Source organism: Pelmatolapia mariae, linkage group LG20, assembly GCF_036321145.2.
Source record: "Pelmatolapia mariae isolate MD_Pm_ZW linkage group LG20, Pm_UMD_F_2, whole genome shotgun sequence".
Taxonomy (NCBI): Eukaryota; Metazoa; Chordata; class Actinopteri; order Cichliformes; family Cichlidae; genus Pelmatolapia; species Pelmatolapia mariae.
Window position 1 is genome coordinate 37,650,748 of NC_086244.1, and position 22,603 is coordinate 37,673,350.

Genomic DNA, 22,603 nt, shown 5'->3' on the forward strand with positions numbered 1-22,603 from the left:
TAACACACAAATAAAGCACAGAAAAGCTGAGAGTGCAGCGCCAAATCTTTGACTCAGTGACTCCTCATGCTGAGTGCGCACATACACACGAACCATTCAGCTGCTCCCTTATTTACAAGGGCTCGACACAGCTGGTAGCTCTGCATGTTTTGATTTGGCTGACTTTTACACCAGACGCCCTTCCTGCAATCCCCAAAGGATTTGTGTCAACTTCCAACGGGGTATCAACCCGGGAATCTTTCACTTGTCCTGTAAATGTGCAAACCTACACTGTTTGATTTGTGTTTGATTCTTGAAATATAACATTTGACTTTAATAAGTATCTCCAATCTCATGCAGACCATAAAAAACCCCCAGAGCGATTGATGCCAGTGACTCTGTAACAGTATCTTCATTAGCTCACGTTCATCTTTAGTTCTGACAGTAAATCATGTTTTCTGTTCTGCACGTCGTCCAGGTCAACTGTTATAGACAGAGTTCAGGTTTATATGGTGGGATAGTTTTAAATAATCTGGCTCTCTTCTGAATAAATCTTACACTCCACCTCAGTCTCAGTCCTCAGGACCTCACACATAGTGTCCAGCGGCTTCTGTCAAAAGACTTCCTCCATCCATCTAACCAATTCAAGGTAGTTCCCCCTTAAATAAACCTCATATTGATTCTTCTTCAGCCACTTCTCGTTTGTTTCTTAACTGGTACACTCCAGAGTACCTAGAGAAACCCACTCCAGGAAACTCCTTGCTCTGTGCATGCTAACTACCCCACTACCATGTCATCCTATTACAGATCTCTTGCCTGTCTCAGTGCAAGGGGTTACACAGTGTGAGAAATGGATCTGAACAGATTTGGGTTAAATTTGACCGAGAATAGCATTAATTTATAGTTTTCAGTTAAGTGACCAACTTGCTGCCCTTGCAGGCAAAACACTTACTCCTTCATAACAGCAAATAGTGGATAGTGGGCGGTACTGCAGAACAAAAGTGTTGTTTCTTTCGCCTGTCTGGAGCCAAGAGTATTTGGATCATTTGTCCATGGAGGAAAAATGAAGATATGAAGAGAAACTGGGAATTTTGTGGCTTTGGGATCAAAATTCTACCCCAGCAGCTTTATTTAAATTCCTAAAAGTGCCAACTTCTCTCCCAGAACAGATGTTGGTGCGATACTCTACGCCCATCTGGCAGCAATAAATGAACATAAGTTGGTTAGTGCATCTGAGAGGTCAGCAACTATCTGGCATTATTGCTAAATTTAAACTCAAAGACATGCAAAGTATGGCTGGAGGGCAAAGGACCCTGTTACTGTTTTTGCCCTCCAGCTGGGCGTGTCCCACGAACTCTGACTTCATGTGAAAACTATGGATTGTAGTATCTCTAGAACAGCATACATGGGTGTGTGTGTGTGTGTGTGTGTGTGTGTGTGTGTGTGTGTGTGTGTGTGTGTGTGTGTGTGTGTGTGTAATTTGAATCACTTTAGGACAAGTAATCAAATTTCAGGCTTACAAATTGCATTTAGGGTATTTTTGCTGGTGTCAAATGTCAAAACAAAATTTTACATGAACACAAGGTTTGGTAAATCTTGCTCTAAATATCATGATGACAGCTTTGACTGCTCTTTTTGGAATCAATTCCAGCAATAAATGCAGTGTGAAATTACATATCATTAGTCAAACCTGTGTTTGACAAGTCAAAATATCTCCAGTGAAAGTAATTTTTTGCTCTTCATAAAGGAAAAGTTTTGGAACCTAAGCTAATTTGGTTTTCAATAGTTAAATGAATACACTGACATAACTCCCATACTGTAAATAAAGATTAGTTAGATTTAGAGCTTAATCACATGTACAAAAAATAAAATAAAGACCTACAAGGCAAATTCAGTATTTTAGTACATTTAAACCTGGCCTGCAAATTAAATTACATCAGACTCTAAATTCATTTTTGTCCTCCTCATCATAGCTGTGGCCTTCACAGCATCAGTGCAAATACCAAAATAAGCAGATGGACCCATCTTCATAGCATCTGCAGGCTATAAAGCTAGCTAACATGCAGTGCAATAGCCTTTATTCAGAACTTAAACCAGCATGCTTTTGCGTATTTTTTAAAATGAAAAAGAAAATCAATAATATGTTCAAAATTAAAACTCTGTATCCTCTTAAAGATTGGTAATTAGTTGTTTCATCTGTTTTCATGCTCGTTACTTGAAGTTGGCTTACTACGGCTTTATTTGCAAAAACATAAACAAAAACACTTAGTGTAGTTACACACTGTTTATGACAATAAGTTGCCCGAAATGTTTGATTGACGGATATCTGCTATGCAAATTTGCAGGTGTGCAGATATGCGTCTATAGCGATTATAAGTGGTGTGTCAGCTGAACTGATAATTTCAAGTCACGAAAAAGATCCAGAAGAATAGAGGCATGAGCACGTCTTTTCTCTATCCTGAATACAGTCAAACGATGGGTCTCTGCTCTCTGAAGAAAAGCAAAGTAATACTGCCACTGCTGTTATTAGTAGCAAATATCTGAGAGACTCTAAGCTGTGTGGTAACACTTGCAGGAAAACAAATTTCTCCATACATGACCACAAACAATAGACTGAAGTTTTAAAGATTAAATTAGAGAATGATAAAGGTGTTCTAGACGTGTTCCTCAGGCCAACTAAAAAAGCTCTGGCTGTAAGCAGCAGACATTTACCACAGTACTAGTTAGTGGGCTGGTGATGAAACTATACCCCAAGCCTCGTGGGTGGTCAGTAAACCATGAACCGGGGAGAGTTGAGTGGTAAAAGCTAACATTGACCCCAAACAACCGCATAATCTGCCAAACCATTCTTAACTATGCCTCTCTCATTCTCAAGTCTCAGATCTCTCTCAAGTGTTTCCAAGAAACCCAAGAGGCGCTGCACGTTGTAGGCCTAATGATGGGCATGTGGGTAATTACAGCATTCTCAAATGTGGCAACACGAGTGGTTATACTGCTCACACACCGACCTGGCACCTCCTCACTGCCTCAGTGTCTGCCACGTCTTTAGACTTTGTTCGGGCTGGGTCCTGCCATAGATGTGTGCTGTTTGGACTACTAAGGTACACTGCTGTGCGCTTTTTTGTGTACATCGGCCTTTTATCTTGTTCAGGAATGAAAATGAACGTTCTGTAGGGATGCTTTTGATAAAAATCTGTTTCGTTTAGTGGACTCAAGCCCAGTTTCTATTTTCTCTTTTGATGATTTTATCTCCATTCTCTAGGTAACTAACTTAAAATATATCCCCTGTAAAACTTGTAACACCCAACACACTGTACATGACATTTGAAGCAGTACTAGAACTCAGTAACTTCCCCGAGGCCTGACAGTTAAAAAGTATGTGTATGTTCAGAAGGGAAGTTTAACTAGAGTGTGAAAAAAAAAACTGGTGCAAAAATGGCAATTTACGGAACTCTAGATATTCAAATTTTGAGGTTTAAGAAGAGGATTAAAAAAAAAGAAACAATTACAAGGAAGTTAATAACACATTCATGTATTTCATGTATTTTTAATACATGAGTTGTTATTCCTGGTGAAGTGATGGCAAAATGATGTTGTATTTTTCACTCTGTTGTATATAGCATTTGTATTCTATTTTTATCCTATTGTATATTTTATTCTATTTTATTCTACTGTATATAGTATTCTATTTTTATTCTATTCTGTACAGTTGTGTACTGTATTTATTCTTATTTTATTTTATTCTAATTGTCCTTCATAACTTTTGCACTGTCCACTTCCTGCTGTGACAAAACAAATTTCCCACGTGTGGGACTAATAAAGGTCATCTTATCTTATCTTATCTTATCTTAAAATACAACTCAGCCTCTTCACTATCTGTTTTGTATGTTTATTAAATCTGAGCATTTACGTATTCTTTTATTTATGTAAGTTTAGTGATTTTTTTATTTTGCTAAAAAGCCCATAGAAGTTTACTTGTTTTATCCAAATACTTCATTGAACTGTTGCCATTTATACACTAGTTGTAGTCAAAGACAGGATATGCCATGGCTGTAGTGCGATGTTGCCTTCAAATGCTGGTCGTAAGCCGAATAGAAACAATTCTGTTAATTAAAAAAAAGTATATAAAGTTTAATGCGACTGTACTTTTTTCTGTCTGCCTTTTTTTTTTTTTACAACAGTGGGATGACACTTCTTCCTTTTCATACAATACACAATACTGGGACAAATATAACTACATTACATTAACTCAAAAAACCCCATCATGAACAAATTGTCCTGTTGTCCCTGAATGCAGCATTGATGTGGGAGAGGACGCGTGAGGAGAAGGGGGGTGTGACGTCATGGCAAGGGTGCCCAGTCTCCAGTTTGGCGGAGGAGAAGTTTGTGTAGCTTCGACAAACTCTACACACCACAGGCGGGGGTAGCAATTAGAGCTAAGAAGAAACAGGGCTGTTAATAACTTTTGGGGGGACTGTAATATCAACATGACATTATTTCCAGTGTTATCTAAAGTGCCATTATAATTAATATTGTTGGGGTTTTTTTTTTTAAAAAGTAGCGACCAGAGCGAAGTGGATTTATACCCGTTACATTACAATTAACGGCTTTATTACTGTGCTGTTGTTTCTCTCTGGTTGGGCGTTTGCTTCCCGTTATTAATGAATAGGTCCATATCGCTTTCAAGTGTCTCGTATCTGCCATCGGGCGGTCTCGCATGAACTGCGTAGAGGCAGCGACGAGGGGTCGGAGGCTCCGCCAGCAGAGCCGGGCTTCAGGATGAAGATGCCGCGGGGAGGACGCCTGTTTCTGGCGACGTGCCTCGGCTCGCTGTTCGTTCTCGTGCTGTACTTTCAGAGCATCACCAAACCAGGTAAGCCCACACATATATATTCCACTCACTGGGGAAACAGTGCTACACTCACGCTATTGGGGTACTGTTTAACGAACATTTTTTAATGTATTTAAATACGGCAAATAAAACTGTGTTCGATATATTGTGTGGTTATCACAAGGAAGGAGAAAGCAGAGGGTCCGCACTTTATTGACGTTAGCTAAGCTAGCTCTTCTTCTCATTCGCTGTCGTGGAAAATACACGCTGGTGTAACGAGTGAAAGAAACTACAGATAATTAGGCACACACACTGGATTTAGGGTTTAGGGCATGTGAATGACTCATTAATAGCGGGGAAAATACAAGTAATAAAGCTCTTCGTGCTTTTTGGTCTTGTGGTCTTGCTAGAGTCTGCATCTTTGGCAGGCAATTTTGCAAAACTGTGAAGTTTTAATGGTGGCATAATGAAAGGTGAATAAGCTCACATGGAAAAGGTGGAAGGGTTTGGAAGCCCCCTGCTTTTGGAGACCCCCCCCCCCCCCCCCCCCCACACACACACACACACATACACACACATATTCCTCCACCGTGACCCTCCTCTCCTCCTTTTACCTCTACTCTCCTCTGCCTTTGTTTCCTGGGCAGCACAGAGAAAAAGGACTGCAGACCTCCAGGGTGAGGAGTAAGGGGTGAAAGAGATGTCCAGATGATGGATTTGTGCCTTGCCATGCATACTGAAGTGAAGCAGCACATGCGCTTAGAGAAGAGGAAGAACAAATATTTAAATTGGTTTGTCAAGGAGAGAAAAAGCAGCAGAGCACAGAAACCAGACAAATCAGCTATAAGCGATATTTTTGTGCAAGAGGACTTTCCATCAGTCGGTGTGGGTTTTTTTTTTTTTGTTTGTTTTTGTTGAACAGTATCCAGGGTAACACTGCACGTATTAAGGAAATGGCAAAAGAAATCATCACATGCACCCCACCTGAATATCACAAAACATACACCTGAAACAAAAAACAAAAAACCCTTGAAATCACATTTTATAGCTTTCAGTAGCAGACACACAGACCACATGTTGCCAACTCCACAAGCAGCACACTAAAGCACTTTCATTGACCTCCCCCTTCCATCTACAGATTATATACCCTTACTGGTTGACCCATCGAGGCTTGGCTGCATTAGAACCCGCTAGTAGCAAATGAAAACCACATGAAAAGCGGGTTGGAGCCACAATAAAGAAGACTAATTAACTGGATGTCAGCAGAACATCTACTTAGCGTGAATTTAAAAAAGCGAGATCCAAGCGTTGTTTAATTTACTTTTTTTCCCATTCCTAGCTTTTGCTCTCCTTTAAATTGTTCTGAAATGAAACAGGGCACAAACATCTTTAGATACTTTTCAGCCTACTCCCTTTAGATATTCATAAGGTATTGCATTTTTCCATAGTTCAGATCTGTGGTTCTATCCAGAACTCGTTCCATAAGGCCTGGTGTCAGGAAGGATTTTGTGATGAGTAACCTTAAAGAACTGTTTTTCCTGCAGATGCTTAAGTAGAGAAAAAAATGGATTTAAGACCTGAAAACGTGATGATCAACACAAATGTTGCAGACAGTTAATGGGATTTCCATTGTGGCTTTGGTGCAGTTACACTGACCATAAAGTCGTGTGTCATGGTGTCCTGGATCATCCCCGTGGTTTCTGACTGATCAGTTAATAGTTTGATCTTTGTGCTGGTTTCCATTTCAGTTCCTTGTCTGTGTATAGTTGTTCTTTTGTTTGAGTATGTTCTTGGTCTCCCTTTCAGTGTACAGCGTGTCCCTGTTAAAAATGAAGGTTAGTTCCATATAAGGGCTTTTCCACTGGTACCTTCTCGGCTTGACATAATGCAGCTCAACTCAACATTTTCCATTACAATCAAGTACCACCTAATGTGTGTGGGGTTGTTATAGCAACATGGTCAAAAATCCAGTGATGTCATTTGTATGTGACACAAATGCCACAACAATGGAGGACGTCGAGGCAATGGTACCTGCTGCTCATTGATGGCTTTTTGTCAGACTTTGATTTTTGTGAAGGACATGCTCTCATCATCACTGACTTTAATCATTGATTGAGACTAGCTAATCAGTGGCATGCATTCTGTTGACGTCACATTTTCATATCTGCTCAGATCACTTGGATCCCCAGTTGAGCACTACTAAGAAAGTGCCTGTACCAAGTACTACCAACTCATGGAAAACGCTTAAAAGTTGAGTCGCGTTGAGTTAAGCTGACCTCAGCCGACCCTTCTTTCCTTAGTTCCCCCCCTACATTGTTGCCTTGAATAAGTTTACCTGTGCCTTACTGTCCTTCTCAGTTGTGTAGGTGTTTAGTCTGCGTTAGGTTATCATCGTCCTTCTTCTTTTTAAGTTTCTCTAATTGTGAATGTAGAGTTTTTTTTGACAACGTCATGGTTACAAAAATCTGGACTTCAGATGTGTAGCAGCGGTTTGGGAAACAGCTTAAATATGTTAGCAGCTTTGCCCCGTAGTTAATTTGCCATGCTTCAAAGTTGTTCTGTTTTGCGACTTAATAATATGTATCGAAGAACAGATTTATTGGGAGTTCAACTGTGTGAAAATGTTGGATAATTGAGGTAAGACAGCAGAAGAAACACAAACAATTGTAAACAGCTAACAGAAAGCTAACTGAGTTTGTCTGTACTGAAGCACAAGCACAAAGTAACATACACCCAGCACTAGGGTTTAAAAAAATCAGTACTCAGGTATTAATAGTAATTTGATACTAAAATGAATATTCAGTTACGATATTAAATTGCAACCACTGCAGGCAGACTTGCACGTGGCTTCTTTTTTCATTAACAGCTGAAGTAATTAACACTCATGTACTGCAGGGGGAATTTAGAGAGGTAAAGCTTCCATTTTAGCAGGTTAAGCAAGCTTAACCTGGCCACACGTTAACATTAGCAGTTTAACTATTAGCAATTACCTGTTAGCCACATTAGCCATCTGTTATCATTAAAGTAGCGGCTAGCAGTGTGTGGGTCGCAGATAGGATATTGAGCAGTGGCAGATACACTGGCCAGCCACTTGGCTGTTTGGGAGCAATAGAGTTCTGAGTGTGGAGAACTAATCCGAGCAAATAAAGAGTGAAATTGAGAATAGAGCAGTAGAATCAGATGGTTTCAGGTTTGAAGAGCAGAGCTGAGGATGTAAAGAGCTGAAAACTGAGGTGGAGCAGTGTGAACACTGGATACCGGGAGATGTGGACAAAATGATAAACTTTAACTCTTCTGTTTTTACAATAATTTCTTTGAATTTATTTATTATTTTGTTGTAGCCAGCTATGACGTCAATTTTAAAATGCAGGTAGTGAGCAGTTCAGCCTTTTACAGTATGCGCTTTATTTTATTTTTTTAAAGCTTCTTCATTTTAACATTACTAATTCCATAATTCATCAAAGGTTCATTTGTAACTTTTCTATAATGCTCTTCTTCTCCAGTCAAAAAACCTATTTAGATGTGTTAATACATTTTACACTAGTGGTAGGCGGATCGATCCAAATATCGATTTTATAGACACCAAGTCGTCATCGGTATCGGATCGATACTAGCCTGGTGAGATTGATTCTTTACTTTAAGTTCTGCTCTTGTTTGCAATGCTGTGCTTTCGGCAAAGATAAAACAGCCTGGTCGCCGGACTCGCCGCTCCTGTGTCAGCGCAGGAGCGGCTGTGAGGAACCTTGGGGTCACTTTTATTAAAGTATTTGGGATATTTGCACAGCTGTGTAAAATATAATGCAGGTGCTTTTCTTTGTCCAGGTTTTCTTTGTTTGATGTTTGAAAGTTCCTGAAAAGATGCAGTTTGTCTGGCTGTTTGACATGTTACACTCTGAAATGGTAGCTGCTGTGTGATACCTTGGAATGAATTCTTTTGCAGAAATAAATCAATAAATCACCAATAATAGAGCAAAAGTGGGATGTCAGTCAGGAAACAAACCACACAAGCAACAAGGAGCTTCTGTATTTAGCCTCACTATTTTTGCGTTTTCCCTTTGTTTTCGGAGCAGCTGATAACAGCACAGCTCTGAAAATACTTGCAGGCATGTGTTTTAACGTGAGACAATATGCCATTGATTATTATATAGATTATAGTTTTTAGTTGTAATGGTATATGATAATGATAATGGTATATGATTATAGACTTTCAACTTGTTTTCAGCTGGTTCTAAACTAAATTCTGGACCATAGCCACAGGAAATGCATTTACACACCAGGAGCATTTAACACACATTTTGACAAGATACTTAGTCTTTGATAGTCTTTCTTGTATTCGACATCTGGATGTCCCCATCTGATTGTGATATCAGTAACAACAATGTGATCGGCTAGTAGAGCAGGGCGATATGACCAAAAATATTTATCACGATATACATTTGAAAATTTGCGATAACGATATAACTGACAATATAATTGACACTAGACAAAATACTTTACAATCCACAACTTTATTAGTGCAAAAAAAAAACCATCAATGTATTTTCACTTAAACAAGCAGCTGTTTTTTATGTGCATTAAAGTTATATAAAAATTTAACAGTGCAAATGCAAATTCCTTGCTGACAGTTTAACCAAAAGGCATTTCCAGTGGAAATTGGCCGACATATCCTCAGCATAACCATGTATAATATCCACAAAACTTAAAAAGAGGTTATACACACAATACGGTAATATTATGTTGAAGCACAGTACGTATCACTCCGCGAGGCTCCTGCCTACGATAGCCGTAATGCTCCGACAATCCATCAAGCGGTGCGGCTTCGTAGCTTAGCAAAGTCGTACTAAAACATTTGACAGATTTTCGAGCGCCGTGTACCACATAAAATCGTTTCGAGGTCAGTAAACACAACCAGAATTCATACATAAGGCACACGGGATTATAAGGGGCACTGTCGATTTTCAGAAAAATCAAAGGATTGATTTTAAGTGTGCCGTATTTTCCAAAAAACACGGTAATAACGACAGCCCGCTAGCATGCTCTGCCAAAAATAGTGCTTTGGTGTGTATCTGACGGACGAAAGCTAAACCAGTTCCACACCACTGAAGCTGCAGCATTTTTACAAACCAATTCTGGTTCATCCGTTTCATTCAATGATCTGCTTTCGCCACCATGCTTTTTCCGCCATGTGTGTATGAAAACAAAGGCCCTGCGCATGCACGTTTTACCCATATTCTATCGCGATATTTCATTTTCTTATCGTTGCCCAACATTATACCGGTATTACCGTGAACGGTATGATATGGCCCAGCCCTATCGGCTAGTGACAAGATGATCGGCTGGAGCACAGCAGCACCCATCAGCAGTAGCGTGCCTAAATTAGCTGGGGAGTTGTCTTAGCCTGTAGGAAGCAAACAGCAAAGCTTCATTTTGGAGGAATTTCTCTCTGACTTGATCACCAGGTTCTGTTTGCTGGAGTGTTTAATTTAACCAAAAACTGCGATCAAATGAGTTCTGATAATGATGCTTGATCTTGATGGTCTCACTATTCTTATGTTGTTTGTTTGGAGGTTTTTAGTTTGCTTACATAACCTGTTGCCACCAACTTAACTAACATTGTTTCACTATATCTGTCTCTGTGAGGTCCCCTCCACATGTGGCATGTGTGAGAGGAGAGGTGAAATGAGGTGTACTCAGAACAAAGAAAGAAAACAAGATGAAACAAGAAAATGAAAGTAAAAGGCTAAAAGTCTAACAGAGTTGCGAAAAGACTATTTGTAATATATTTGTTGTTGTCCTTTTGTCATTTATTATCTTATTAATAAATTCAAGTTCCAGATATTGATGCTGTCGGATTTATTTGCTTTTTCTAGTTTTATTAAGTTAGGAAATTAATTTTTAAGTCAAGTCTGATGCTGTCTTACACACAAAAGACTGATTCATTTATCACAGCAAAAGGCAGATACATTTGTTACCTTAAGCCAAGGTTATCATATCAAACCAAAGCTGGATCTGGATGGTGCCCTAATAAAACCAAGACTTACAAGTGACAGACTTCCTTGTGGGAGTAACCAGGTTTTATCTGCAGTGGAAATCACTTCCAATAATAGAGTGTGACTGTTGGTGAAGGATTGGGTAATCACTGTCAAACAGTGTTGACTGTTGTGTGTGGTTGGTGTTGCTTCACTGTGGTGTTTTCGTCACACTCACAGCCTTTTGAATTCTGTAACACTTTGCCATTCCAGTACAAAAATAATACTTGATCTCTACAGCTGCATACAAGATTATTGGCAGGTCTGAGCGATATGGATAAAAGTCATCATTTTTTTTGTCATTTCAGTCAGTACAATACATTTGTGTCATGATGAAGATCGAATCACTAAAATCACTACTTCTAACAAACCTGAAGCTTCATTTTTGACTCCTAAGTGGGATTAGGAAAATATAAGGTGAATCTTGGTTTAAATATTTTCTATCAGAAGTTGAACATGATAAATGTACTACAACACTGGACAAGAGAATTTAAATAAATACCATGGGTACATATAATGAACTAAAATCTAAATTCTGACAAATTCTGGCAAAAACTTCAATTATTACAAAAACTGCCTCTGAACTGCAGTCAAACTGTTTTAAATTGTTGGGAAATAATCCCACAAATTAAAAAACATTGATAATTTTCTCCAGTATCCTCAGTACAAATTCCACAAGGTGAACATAAACCAAAGTGACATATTCGCTGAATTCTCCATGGGAGAATCCACTGAGGGCTCATGAAAGGCAGTATAGTCTCAGTGAAGTGGGCAGTGACACTCATGCATGGGTAAGTTGTGTGACTTGTACATTAACTAAACACTCTGAAATTCCGCATCAGGTTCCTTTTGAGCCCCGGGTTGTGTCCGCTGGGGTGTAATGTTCGATAACACTATGGCTAGAGTTTTCATTCACATTTTCGGTTGTCATTTTGTCTCGCTCACACTCCTGATGAACCAGTGTGCAGCAACCCAAACATTAGCACATGTGCTGCTGCCGACTGCTCCTCCAGTGCTCTGTCCTGTGTTTGTCAACCTAAAGACTTATTTCCAACTCTGTTCCAACCACATGACTGAAGAAAGTACAGTACAGTAGTCCCAGCAGCGACAGGAAGCATGGTGCATATTATTGTTGTGGTTCTATTGTCTGACTTCCTAAAACAACACCCTTGGTTTGGAGTTTAAGAAAGTAACACAAAGTCCTGTCCAGAGTGGTCTTATGAACTCATTTACCCAAGTCATGTCATGTGTTACGCCATTAAATGCTCACTTAGTTAGGAATTTGACTGAAATGAGATTAAGATGTATATTACAAGAGGCTTAGTGATATGTTATGACTGACCATTTGACATCAATGAATATATTGTGTGTCTAATTTTCAGTCAGCAGTGAAGTATGGTCAGGCAGTTTAGATTGACAACATACAGTGGCCATGCAACCACTGCAGGGGGATGCTTGGACAACCAGGTGATTAATATGAAGGGACACAAAATGTAATATGATATAATTTTTAAAGAAAATAAGCAATATTTAAGATACTTACTCTAGGTTGCATTGGGTTGGCCTCTAGTGAGGAACCTTGGGGTCACTTTTAGAAACATCCTCTCTCAGAGCGATGCTTGTTCCTACATTCATTACTTTGCTATTGTTATCAGGTTGGTCTAAAAGTTTCTGAAAAAGCCTTCAGTTGATCCAGAGAGCAGTGAGAGTACAGACAGAGAGTAGAAAGAGATCATATATGTCATATTTCTTCTCTTCATTGACTCCCTGTTGAATCCAGAATTGAATTTGAAATACTTGTGCTAACATACACAGTCTGGAATATCACTCAGTGAGCAATCTCACCAAGATCTGTTAGGCAGAGGAAGTCTGTATTCATCTTTCCACTTTAAAGTGTGAACAGTAAATTGGTTTGATTGGTTCCAGAAGCAACATTACCATTCCCACTTATATTTTACTGTTAGCTCTCCCCCAAAAGTCAAACAAAAAGATTTGTGACACTGTTGAAATTTCCCTGACGTAACCTGTTTCCACCCGGTCTTTTTGATCAAACACATCACTGTTTGTACAAAAATAGAATTGAATCTTTTGCCACTCGTTCTTCTTTCATGTGGCTGCTCTGACCCAGCTGAGCTGCCTCAGTGTCACTATGCGAGTGTCCTTTGAGCATCTAAACGTGTGTGTTGTCAAACCCGGAGCACATGTGTCACCTTTAAAAGTGCTTTGAACTGCTTCTGTGGCTGCGCTAATTTAAAAAGTTTTGTGCTCTTTCAGTTTGACACAGGAAACCATTTTCTCTCATCAGCGTAAAATTTACAGTTTGGTCCAATTAAAGATGCAAAGCATCATTTTGTGTGGCCGAGTCAGTCGTCCTGCCATAGTTAATATAGGGTTTTGATTTTTTGTCATGGGATTTGCTAGAATCATAATTTCTGAACATGAATATTTTCTCTGCTCATGGTGCTGTTTGCTCTGCATTCACCCTCGCCAGTTTTATTCCACTTCATTTGCTGGACAGCTGTATGCAACTTTGCCTGCTGTAGGGTGGTAAAGCCTCTGTGTCTGTGTTCCCTAGCTGGGAGACAATAGCAAACTGTCTGCTCAACAGTGATGTGCCCGTGGCATCTGAACAATATGAGCTGTTCTGATTTATGTTTTAAGTCTGGAGTGGACTGTCATAGCTGCCACCACATACAGGAAACTGAATTCACCAAATGTGAAAAAGCAAACTGTCAGCCATGAACGACAGAAGGCTGTTTTGACAGCCATCATTGATGCTCCACACAGGCCGAATCCTCTCTGGGTCTTGTGACAGTGATGGATTCCACATCAAAGCTCTAAACAGCATCATCAGGGCCCACTCTCATCTCACCCACGCACAGACTGTGGGGATTGTTTTTCACCTAAACATATTGTAGACACCCACTGTAAACTTTTGTCATTAAACACATATACAGACACAACCTGTGCATATCTATTCATACATGTAGCTTAATCCAATAAACTAAGTACACTCTTCATTTGCATGTGTGCACACCGCCACTTATCAGCTGACACTGATAACAGTGCAGCTGCTGTGACGCAACAAGTGATGTCTTTAAGGTCTCCAACAGAGCCAACAGCTCATTAGAGAGCACATCACACCATGTGCTACACCTGTTGGCAGTTTGTACTGTGTTAGTATTATAATGTAAAAGGTGTTAATATGGTTAATAAGGCTAGTGTCTTAAGTACATAAAGATGAAGTTATTTATAGTCAGCTTAAACTGCAAAAATAGCATTGGTGCCATGTTTTTAGCTTTTTAGCGCTGATGTGTTTGTAACATTTAGATCTGTGTAAGAGACCGGAGTGCACCGGTCATATTGCAGAGGTTCACACAGGATTAGATTATGTTTGTGGCAGCAGTGCGTGTACCCAAACCTTAAATTGTGTTTTTTATGAACTGTTCGTGTTCATAAAAAAACATTGTCATCTTAGCGTCTGAACATTTTCTCAACAGTTGCACCAGGAGACAGGAAATTAGTTCAAACTGGAGCTGTACTGAAGTATGCCTCACTTTATCTGACATGTTTTACACAACTGTGCTGCTCTGTAATTATGAATCAGATGTGTTCAGCTTCTTCTTGTGTAAGAATACTGACAAAGCCGAGCTGACGGTTGCTGGAGTTGGATGTAAAATGTCGAACGATGTGAGGTTTCACTGAAATTACTGGAACGTAAAAAAGACTTTTGAATGAACCGTGCTGAAACACAGATGGGCAGAGGTGTAGAAACAATAAAGGCAGATGGCTGCATCGACAGACTGTTAGCTGCAGTGATGTCTCAGATAGATCAGTTCATTACATGCTACATGTCGTTTCAGAGAAGATAAATTTCAAGCGAACCTCAAGTCTGACATCAGATTTTTCAGGTTTTTCAGGTGAAAAAGGATGTGATGACTTACAGGAACTGGTTAGTCAGTGCATCTGCTGAATGTTTGTAAGAGGTGTGCAAGTAAAAATAAGAAGAATAAGAGTAAAATGGAAAGCGGCTGCCAGCTCGCTAGTGTCACGTATTGTAAAGCTACCACATCTAGTTTGTGTAATCACCAACATCTGCAGTCTGTAGCACATGAATGTTGTGACACCGTGAATCGGGCTCTGCCTGGTGACACGTTAGTCTTGATAATGCTGTAGTCGGCTGCTGGTGAGCCAGACTTTTATTTACTTCACATAAAATACATTACATTGCCCTTTTCTTACAGCTCATGGAAACTAATAAAGATAGGCCTTCTTTTGAAGTGCAATTAAGCTGAATTATACACTCATGCAGTACAAGTGATGCAGCATAATTCTCTGTGCCTTGTATGCATTATGATCATAGAGGCGAAGAGGTTTCCAAAAGGGGAAGCAGCTTCTTTGCCAGTAAAGCAGGGCTGTGATTTGCCTTTGTAGAGTGGGGACAAAACAGCCGGTTATTCCAAGTCCCACAAGGGCTTTTTGCATGTAATGAGACTGGGGCCGCTTCTGCTCTTCTTCAGCTATCGGTATGTTGTCACTTCCTGATATGAGAGGAAGTGGTGGTTTTCTGGTGGATGTGATAGAACACTCAACACACACGTACATATAAAAAAAGAAAAAAAGAAACTAAGCTTCACAATGATCAGAGCATAGTAACCACAGATGTATTCGTGGTCATGTGATGTATTATAAAATATCAGAAAAGTTGGCCTGATAGAGGAATTCGGGATTGAACGATGTAGAGCCATTTGTATTGGTAATACACACCAGTGGACCGTATACACCCATATTTAGAAGTTATGCAAGTAAAGTGTGTGTCATGTTGACTGCAAACTTGACTTAGATATTGCAACTGTGCTTATCAGCTGCAAACCACAAAAACAAACTAATGTATTAAGGGAAATGATATTTTTGGGCTGCAGAGATAGCAGTGACCGAGGTTTATCTGTTCACATCAATTTGGCAGTCAGTAAATATTAAGAGTCTGTCTTAATGAATAAAGAAAAAGAATAAAGAAACAAATGCGTCCTTGGCACAAAGAGGAAATAAATAACAGCCCGAGTCCTGTGTTTGACAGGCTGGTGAATAGATTTCTGGGATCCACAATGATTTATACAACATGTCACGATTATCCATCGAGTAGCTCTTTAAACATTCAACACTGACTGACTGACTCACAGCCTGTTGCCCAGCTAAAAGTTTTATAATTTTATATTCAAATAACTGACATTTCCAGTTCTGCCGTGATAGTGATACCTTGACTGTTGATATCTGCTAAGTGTGTTTTTCTGAGTAGATATGTGAGCAGTGATCTAATACCAGTGTTAAACTATAATAGCTATGCTCCTTGCTCTGAGACCAGTAATCATTCAGGTGTGTGTAAGGCAGCGTCAGAGTCCACTGAATGTTGATTGCCTAACATTTTTAAATAAATACAAAATTATTATAAAAAGGTGATCTAAAAAAGGTGATATAAAAAGGTCATGTGTGTTTTATTAAAATAATAAAACACACATTAACATTATTTAACTGAGTTATTTGCTGTGGTCTCACTTCAGCACAGTGTGAAGTGGGTTTTTAGTTTCCACATCCACAAGTCCACTTGGGCCTGTGTGACATAAATTTCATCATCAGACAGTGACTGTGTCTCCGTCAGCAACAGAGTATAATCCAGGCTTGAGAGTGCCTATTGCATACTACTGCCATTTATAGCCATGCTAGTTTCCCCTTTCCCTGCTTTCAGTCTCACTGAGTGCATCTCCTCAGACACCTGTGTCGTGTGTGGAGTGGAGCTGATGATCCAGTTGTTGACATTGGATTGTGGCCTATATTTGCCATTTCCTGAGCTTTCCTCGTGACTTTGGCATGGATAGAAAACCTAAACATTTCATGTCCATGTAGCGTTTATGCTCAAAACAGACAGTAAACTATTAACAGACCCTCCACAAGTGTCTCTTGACCTACTTTCCAGCTTCCTGAGGAAGTGTCCTGGGTTTGCTAAAGGCTTATCTGCTTAATAATTGTGGAACTGTGCTGTAGGCTGAGAGCTCACATACCTCATGTATTATAATTAGAAATCTCTCGAAGTTGCCATCTTATTTTAAAGCCTTAGTGTTTCACATCTATGGGATGCCACTTTGCAGTTAGTGTGACTTTTAGCCTGAGTGCTGACAAAAAACATCTTTACTGGTTTAGACAAAATCATATCAGAAATGACATGTTCTTTCTTTTGGCCTGGTGTGGATTTTCGTTATGTATCCAGTGAGTCCAGGAAGACTTGATGTCTATCTGTGCGTGTTGCTGATGATGTGGCACAGATTACCCAGAGGAAGTGGAGGATTTTGATGGTTCATGTGAGCTCACGCAGAGAGGCTGTGGCCCAGGCAGAGGTTGTGTCTCCACAGCCTCTGCCTGCCTTGACCTGAGATACGCCGTCTTCTTGTTGTGTGAGTGCACATTACACATTTGCTCTGTCACCATTTGTTCTCCTTTTTGTGTTTGCTTCTTCCTCAAAATGGAAGGAAGCAGTTATGATTTACAGCTTCGTGTCAATCTGGAACATGTGACAGTGTTTTTTGTCAGACCAGAATGCACAGCTGATGGGTTTTTAAACATTTCAGAACAGCAGGGGTTCGATTTTATTTGTTTGATGTAGTTCAGCAGAAAAGAAGAGACACAGTAGGAGGGAAATGGCCTCCGTCTCCATCTGGCTTCCATACTTACAGCATAGCCATTCACCTTGCTGGTTAATATTCTTTCCATATGATGGTATGGAGACACCCCTCCCCCCAAAATGCTAAACTGCATAAAGCACACTTCCCACATCTACTTACCTCTGTCTTACTCTGGCGTTGTGCCTGATATAAAGCAGCCCTCTGCATCATTTAGCCACATATGCAAAACAAATTTCTGTTCTCACTTTAGTGCCATTAGCTGCAGACCTAAACACTAACACTGTGTTTGCAGGGAGGGGGGTGTGGAGGGTGGCATAGAGGAATGGAAGAAGAAGACAGATGTGTTTACAGAGGCTGAAGAAGGAGGAAGGGCACAAGTATCTAGACTCTCGCAGATCGTCCAGTTCAGCCTAACATCATTCGCGTCCACAGCTAACTGTTGTGTGTGTTTGTGAGCAGGTAAAGGTCTTCTTAAAGCAAAGAGAGGCTAAAAGAGATGCGTTAATAATGTAGGTGTTGGAGTTTTATAGAATCTACAGTATAAATGAATGGTGGGAGATCACGTCATGACTGAACGGGACCAGCAGATGGGTGGAAAGTTGGCTCTGTCCGTAACTCCATTTGGACATCTTTACGGCGAAATTTAAACTTGTGCAAATATATGAGACGCTGTTTCTCATTAGTCACCTACATGCAGACTGAATTTTGAAAAAATAACAGTGAAGTGGTTACACTTAAATCAGTGGTTGTGGATATATGACACACCATGCAGCAGACTTGCTGCAGGGTTCCATGTGTCCTGTCTGCTGCAGAACAACTCTGATCCATCAGAATGAATGCAGGACCTCTGGAGGTGTCCTGTGGTGCAGAGCGGGTCCTGTGGGTTATGGGGCAGGACCTTCATGGATTGTGTTCATTCCGGTACATTTATCAGAGCGGTGTATGGTGGGTTTGGAGTTTATAATCAAAGGCTTTGGCATTTTTTCTAGGCTTCATTGCTTATTTGGACAATTTTTGTTGCGTGGTGGAGCTAGGGGAGACCACAGCCTTGGGGAGTGTTAAGCAACATTAACGCACTTTTCAGTACTTATAGCCGTTAATGCTTTGAAGCGCTCACTGCTTTGTCCTCCTTTGTGACTCTGCAGAGGCAGAAATGAACGTCCTCCATTAAAATTCAGTCAGGAAATACTTTACTCAGATCACCCAAAAGAGAGCTTTCACAGGTTGTTTCCACATACACTTCTACACAGTCATTCTTTGTTTTGCACCCAAATGAGTTTCCCCAATGCTGAATATTATTTAGTGCAGGTTTAAGGCACCACTGAATTACTGTCACTTTTCAGACCTGGGAGCAGAGGCGCTCGTTTTATATGGAGTATGTGATCAGCGAGATGATCAGTTTTGTCCACTTCACGTCTCAGGGGTTTCAGTGTTGTGTCCATTTTAGTAAAACACGTTTGTTGTTTAAAAGCAGAAGCTGGTTTGAAGGCTGTCACCAGACCAGGGAAAAGCAGGACAAGTCCGCTGCAGACACTTTATAATGGAGACCAGGTGAGAACAATGGCACATATTGTCCCACCACACACACACGCACACACACAATCACACGCACATAGTGTGACTTGAGGGCTACAGCTAGTAGGTAGCAAGTTTCACTTTCACTGTACAGACTGTACCAACTGCAACATCTAAAGCTCAGTACTTAACACACTGTAGTATTAAACATAATGCAAAATGAACACTTAGGCTCAGGCTTCCAGTCTCTGACGAGATGCTGCATTTAGTAAAAACACTTTAAATTTGTATCAAGCTACTTATTAACATTCAAACATTCAAAAACCCCTGCAGCCTGCCTGCCAGCTTTCATAAGCAAAGGTCATGTGTGCAAACTTTATGTGCAGACCTTTGAAAGAGTCCAATCTTTAGATAAATGTGTTCCACATGAAATCCTTGAAGGAGTTAAACACCGTACTGACAGCTGGCCTTCAGCGGTTTTTAAAAGGCTTTTGTTGAAAGTTGTTTGTGCCTCTCCCTCTCTCTCTCTGCATCGTCCTCATCACAAGCAGCTGGAGCTGTTGGCAGCTCACAAGTCCCTCCAAGGCCGCAGGGAGCTGCTGGAGCAGGCATGTCTGAGCCACACGAGGAAGCGCCGCGTGCTCTCACCGGAGGATCTCAAACACCTCATTGTTGACGACATGCATGGGCTTATTTACTGCTATGTACCCAAGGTTGGTAAGCACGTACAGATGAAATGAAAGAGGTTTGAGAGAATGTGAGAGGAATGGATGACGATAGAGGGAGACAGGTGCATGTTTATATTTCACAGGTGTTTCCTTTTCTGACTTGCAGGTAGCCTGCACTAACTGGAAGCGTGTCCTCATGGTCCTCACCAGCGACGGCCGCTACACCGACCCCCTCGCCATCCCCGCTAATGAGGCCCACGTCGCAGGTAACCTCCGCACGCTTTCCGAGTTCTCGGTCGCGGAGATCAACCAGCGCCTTCGCAGCTACCTCAAGTTCATCTTTGTGCGGGAGCCCTTTGAGCGGCTGGTGTCGGCCTACAGAAACAAATTCACGCGCAGGTACAACACTGCCTTCCACAAACGCTACGGAACCAAAATCATCCGCCGGCACAGGCCCAACGCCAAGCCGGAAGCCCTCGAGAAAGGAGATGATGTGACTTTCCCTGAGTTTGTCCAGTATCTTGTGGACCCTCGGACGCAACGGGAGGAACCTTTCAACGAGCACTGGGAGCGGGTGCACTCCCTCTGCCACCCCTGCCTGATCCACTACGACGTGGTGGGGAAATACGAGACTCTGGAGCCCGATGCTCAGGCCGTGCTCAGATTGGCCGGAGTGGAGGGGACGCTTCAATTTCCAACGTCTGGCAAGACCACCAGGACAGACGGCCACATGGCGGCGCGTTACTTTAAGCACATCAGTCCTTTCTATCAGAAAAAACTGTTCAACCTGTATCGCATGGACTTCATGCTCTTCAACTACTCCACACCAGAGTATCTCAGGACTTGATGAGCATCACTTGTCCTTTCAGGCACTTTTGTGTCGCTCCCTGCCTCGGAGTGGTCCATCACAAGCAGAGACTTGACACTGGGACTCTCCAAGGAAAACAGTTAACGGCTGTGGAGAGTGACTGGATTTTCTGGTTTCAGTAAGTGAAACTAAAAACTGCCTAAGAAGAAGACAGATGGTGTGTGTGCTGTTATCTACTGAGTGAGGATGGAGTTTGTCTTTAGCACAGCAGACTGCAGGTGACACATCATCTCTTTACAAACAGATCCTTTTTGTGTTTGTTGCAATTTCTTGCCAAAGTTTTGCTTCATCAAATTTAGCAAGCCTTGCTTTGACTTTAGTTTGAGTGTTGTAGAGCTGGTGAAATGTGCCTCATCAGCATTTTTCTGCAGCTCTCACTACAGATTTCTTTCCTTTGTTTTTGCATCTTCTGAGAGGTAATGAGCCAGAAATGAAACTTGAGAGGAGCAGGTTCTCTTCTCACAGGTAAATGTGCTGACTGTGAAACTGAGCACAGTGTTGCCGTCTCTTAGGAAGGCCTTTATTTATGTCAGTATTTATTGTTTTGGAAAGCAAGGATGTCGGGCTCATTTTTTTTTCCAGAGGAAATGATTTTCTTTTCTTAAAGAACAAAAAGCTTTTCTCTTTCAGAGTCAATATTTTTTTGCCGTGTCAGCTTTTGCACATTAACCGATGCTATAACAGAAAACCGTCAGAGCGTACCACATCAGCCTCTTGCTTTAAAACTGCACAACTCTCGCAGCTCTCGTTCACACCGGCTCCCACAGATCCCAGAGTGATTTCCAGTCGTAGACGCTCCCTCATTCCAGTAAAAGTGTGTTGCTGTCCCTCATCTATCGTGTGCCTGTATTTAGCTCTGAGCAGGTAGGCTGAACAAACAACCACATAGCTGTGGTCAGGGCTGCGTCCAGCCCAGGACTAGCCCTGGTCAGAGCTCCCCTTGTTGGGCTGTAGGCAAGCACACCAAGGTTTAATCCACCTACGGTCACCAAACAGGCCTCGTTCAGTAAATATGATCAGTACACTGTTTGACCTTTATTAACTCTTTGAAGACAAAATATGCATTTAAGATGGACTTGAAATATTTGCCAAAGATAAAAATAACTTGTTTAAAATTCATATTACCTCAGATATTTCCTTGCAAGCACCATAAATGAGAGACAGTTTGTATCATACATATCTTTTTATATCCCAGCGTCCACTTAAATTATAGGAAGATTAGATTATGCTTTAAAAATAACTCCCACAGTTTATCAAGATTAAGAGCTGGGATTACTTAGTCTTCCCAAAATAACAGACGCGAACATTTCCATAAAAAACACACCCACGGTTTGCTCAGTGTACACTGAAGCTTTGGCTGTTTATTCTTATCTGCACATCCTTCTGTTTCTTTTATAAAGTATGTTTAATTTAGTCAGACACGTGCCAACCTTTCTTATTATTTTCCTGTAATTACGCTTTGAAAAGTGCAATATTAGTACGTGTTAAAAGCTGTGTCTTTATTCAAGCCTTAATTTTGTGCCATATTTTATTTTTCTATTCCAGCCATGGATTACAGGGTGTTCCTTTCCGATGCTTTCCTGCATAGCAGTTTGTAATTTAAGTCGTAATTTGTAAGAAGCTGCAACCTGGCAAAACCTGATTACACACTTTATTTTTTTTCTTCTGTTTTATGATCTACTGCACGAAATGTATGTTTCACCTTTTAATTTAGAATCTGCTAAGTTTTCATCTCAGATGCCCTGACGCTGCTGTGTGGGACACAGCTAGCCAAAGAGACCATTTTCTGTAGAAATGTTCTTTGAGTCAGATCTTTGTCATGGTGAGTCATTGTGAAACGGCAAACAGAGCACAATCTGAAAGAATCTCTCATGCACTTGTGACACCAAGCTGTGAATCTGATAACTGAAGTGCACTTGCTGATGTGATAGTGAATGACTGGTTACCTTGAAGTTTTAAAAAAATATAAACCCACAATGACAGCACTGTGTGTGTCTGCTTTATTATTATGACAGTTGTCCTATAGTTGAATGCCATTT

The 22,603-nt window shown here is 40.8% G+C and overlaps 1 protein-coding gene across 3 annotated transcripts; it reads left to right on the forward strand.

The window, feature by feature from the left end:
* The first annotated feature begins 4,386 nt into the window (after window positions 1-4,386).
* LOC134618202 (carbohydrate sulfotransferase 11-like) lies at window positions 4,387-22,540 on the forward strand. 3 transcript variants are annotated; one of them, XM_063463461.1, is made up of 4 exons: window positions 4,387-4,852; window positions 18,985-19,064; window positions 19,577-19,741; window positions 19,863-22,540. In XM_063463461.1, the coding sequence occupies exons 1-4, from the start codon at window positions 4,759-4,761 to the stop codon at window positions 20,541-20,543; spliced, it is 1,020 nt and encodes a 339-aa protein (XP_063319531.1). In that variant the 5' UTR covers window positions 4,387-4,758; the 3' UTR covers window positions 20,544-22,540. The 3 variants fall into 3 exon arrangements, with proteins under 3 accessions (XP_063319531.1, XP_063319533.1, XP_063319532.1); XM_063463463.1 differs by having other exon boundaries at window positions 19,580-19,741; XM_063463462.1 differs by having other exon boundaries at window positions 18,988-19,064.
* The last annotated feature ends 63 nt before the right edge of the window (window positions 22,541-22,603 follow it).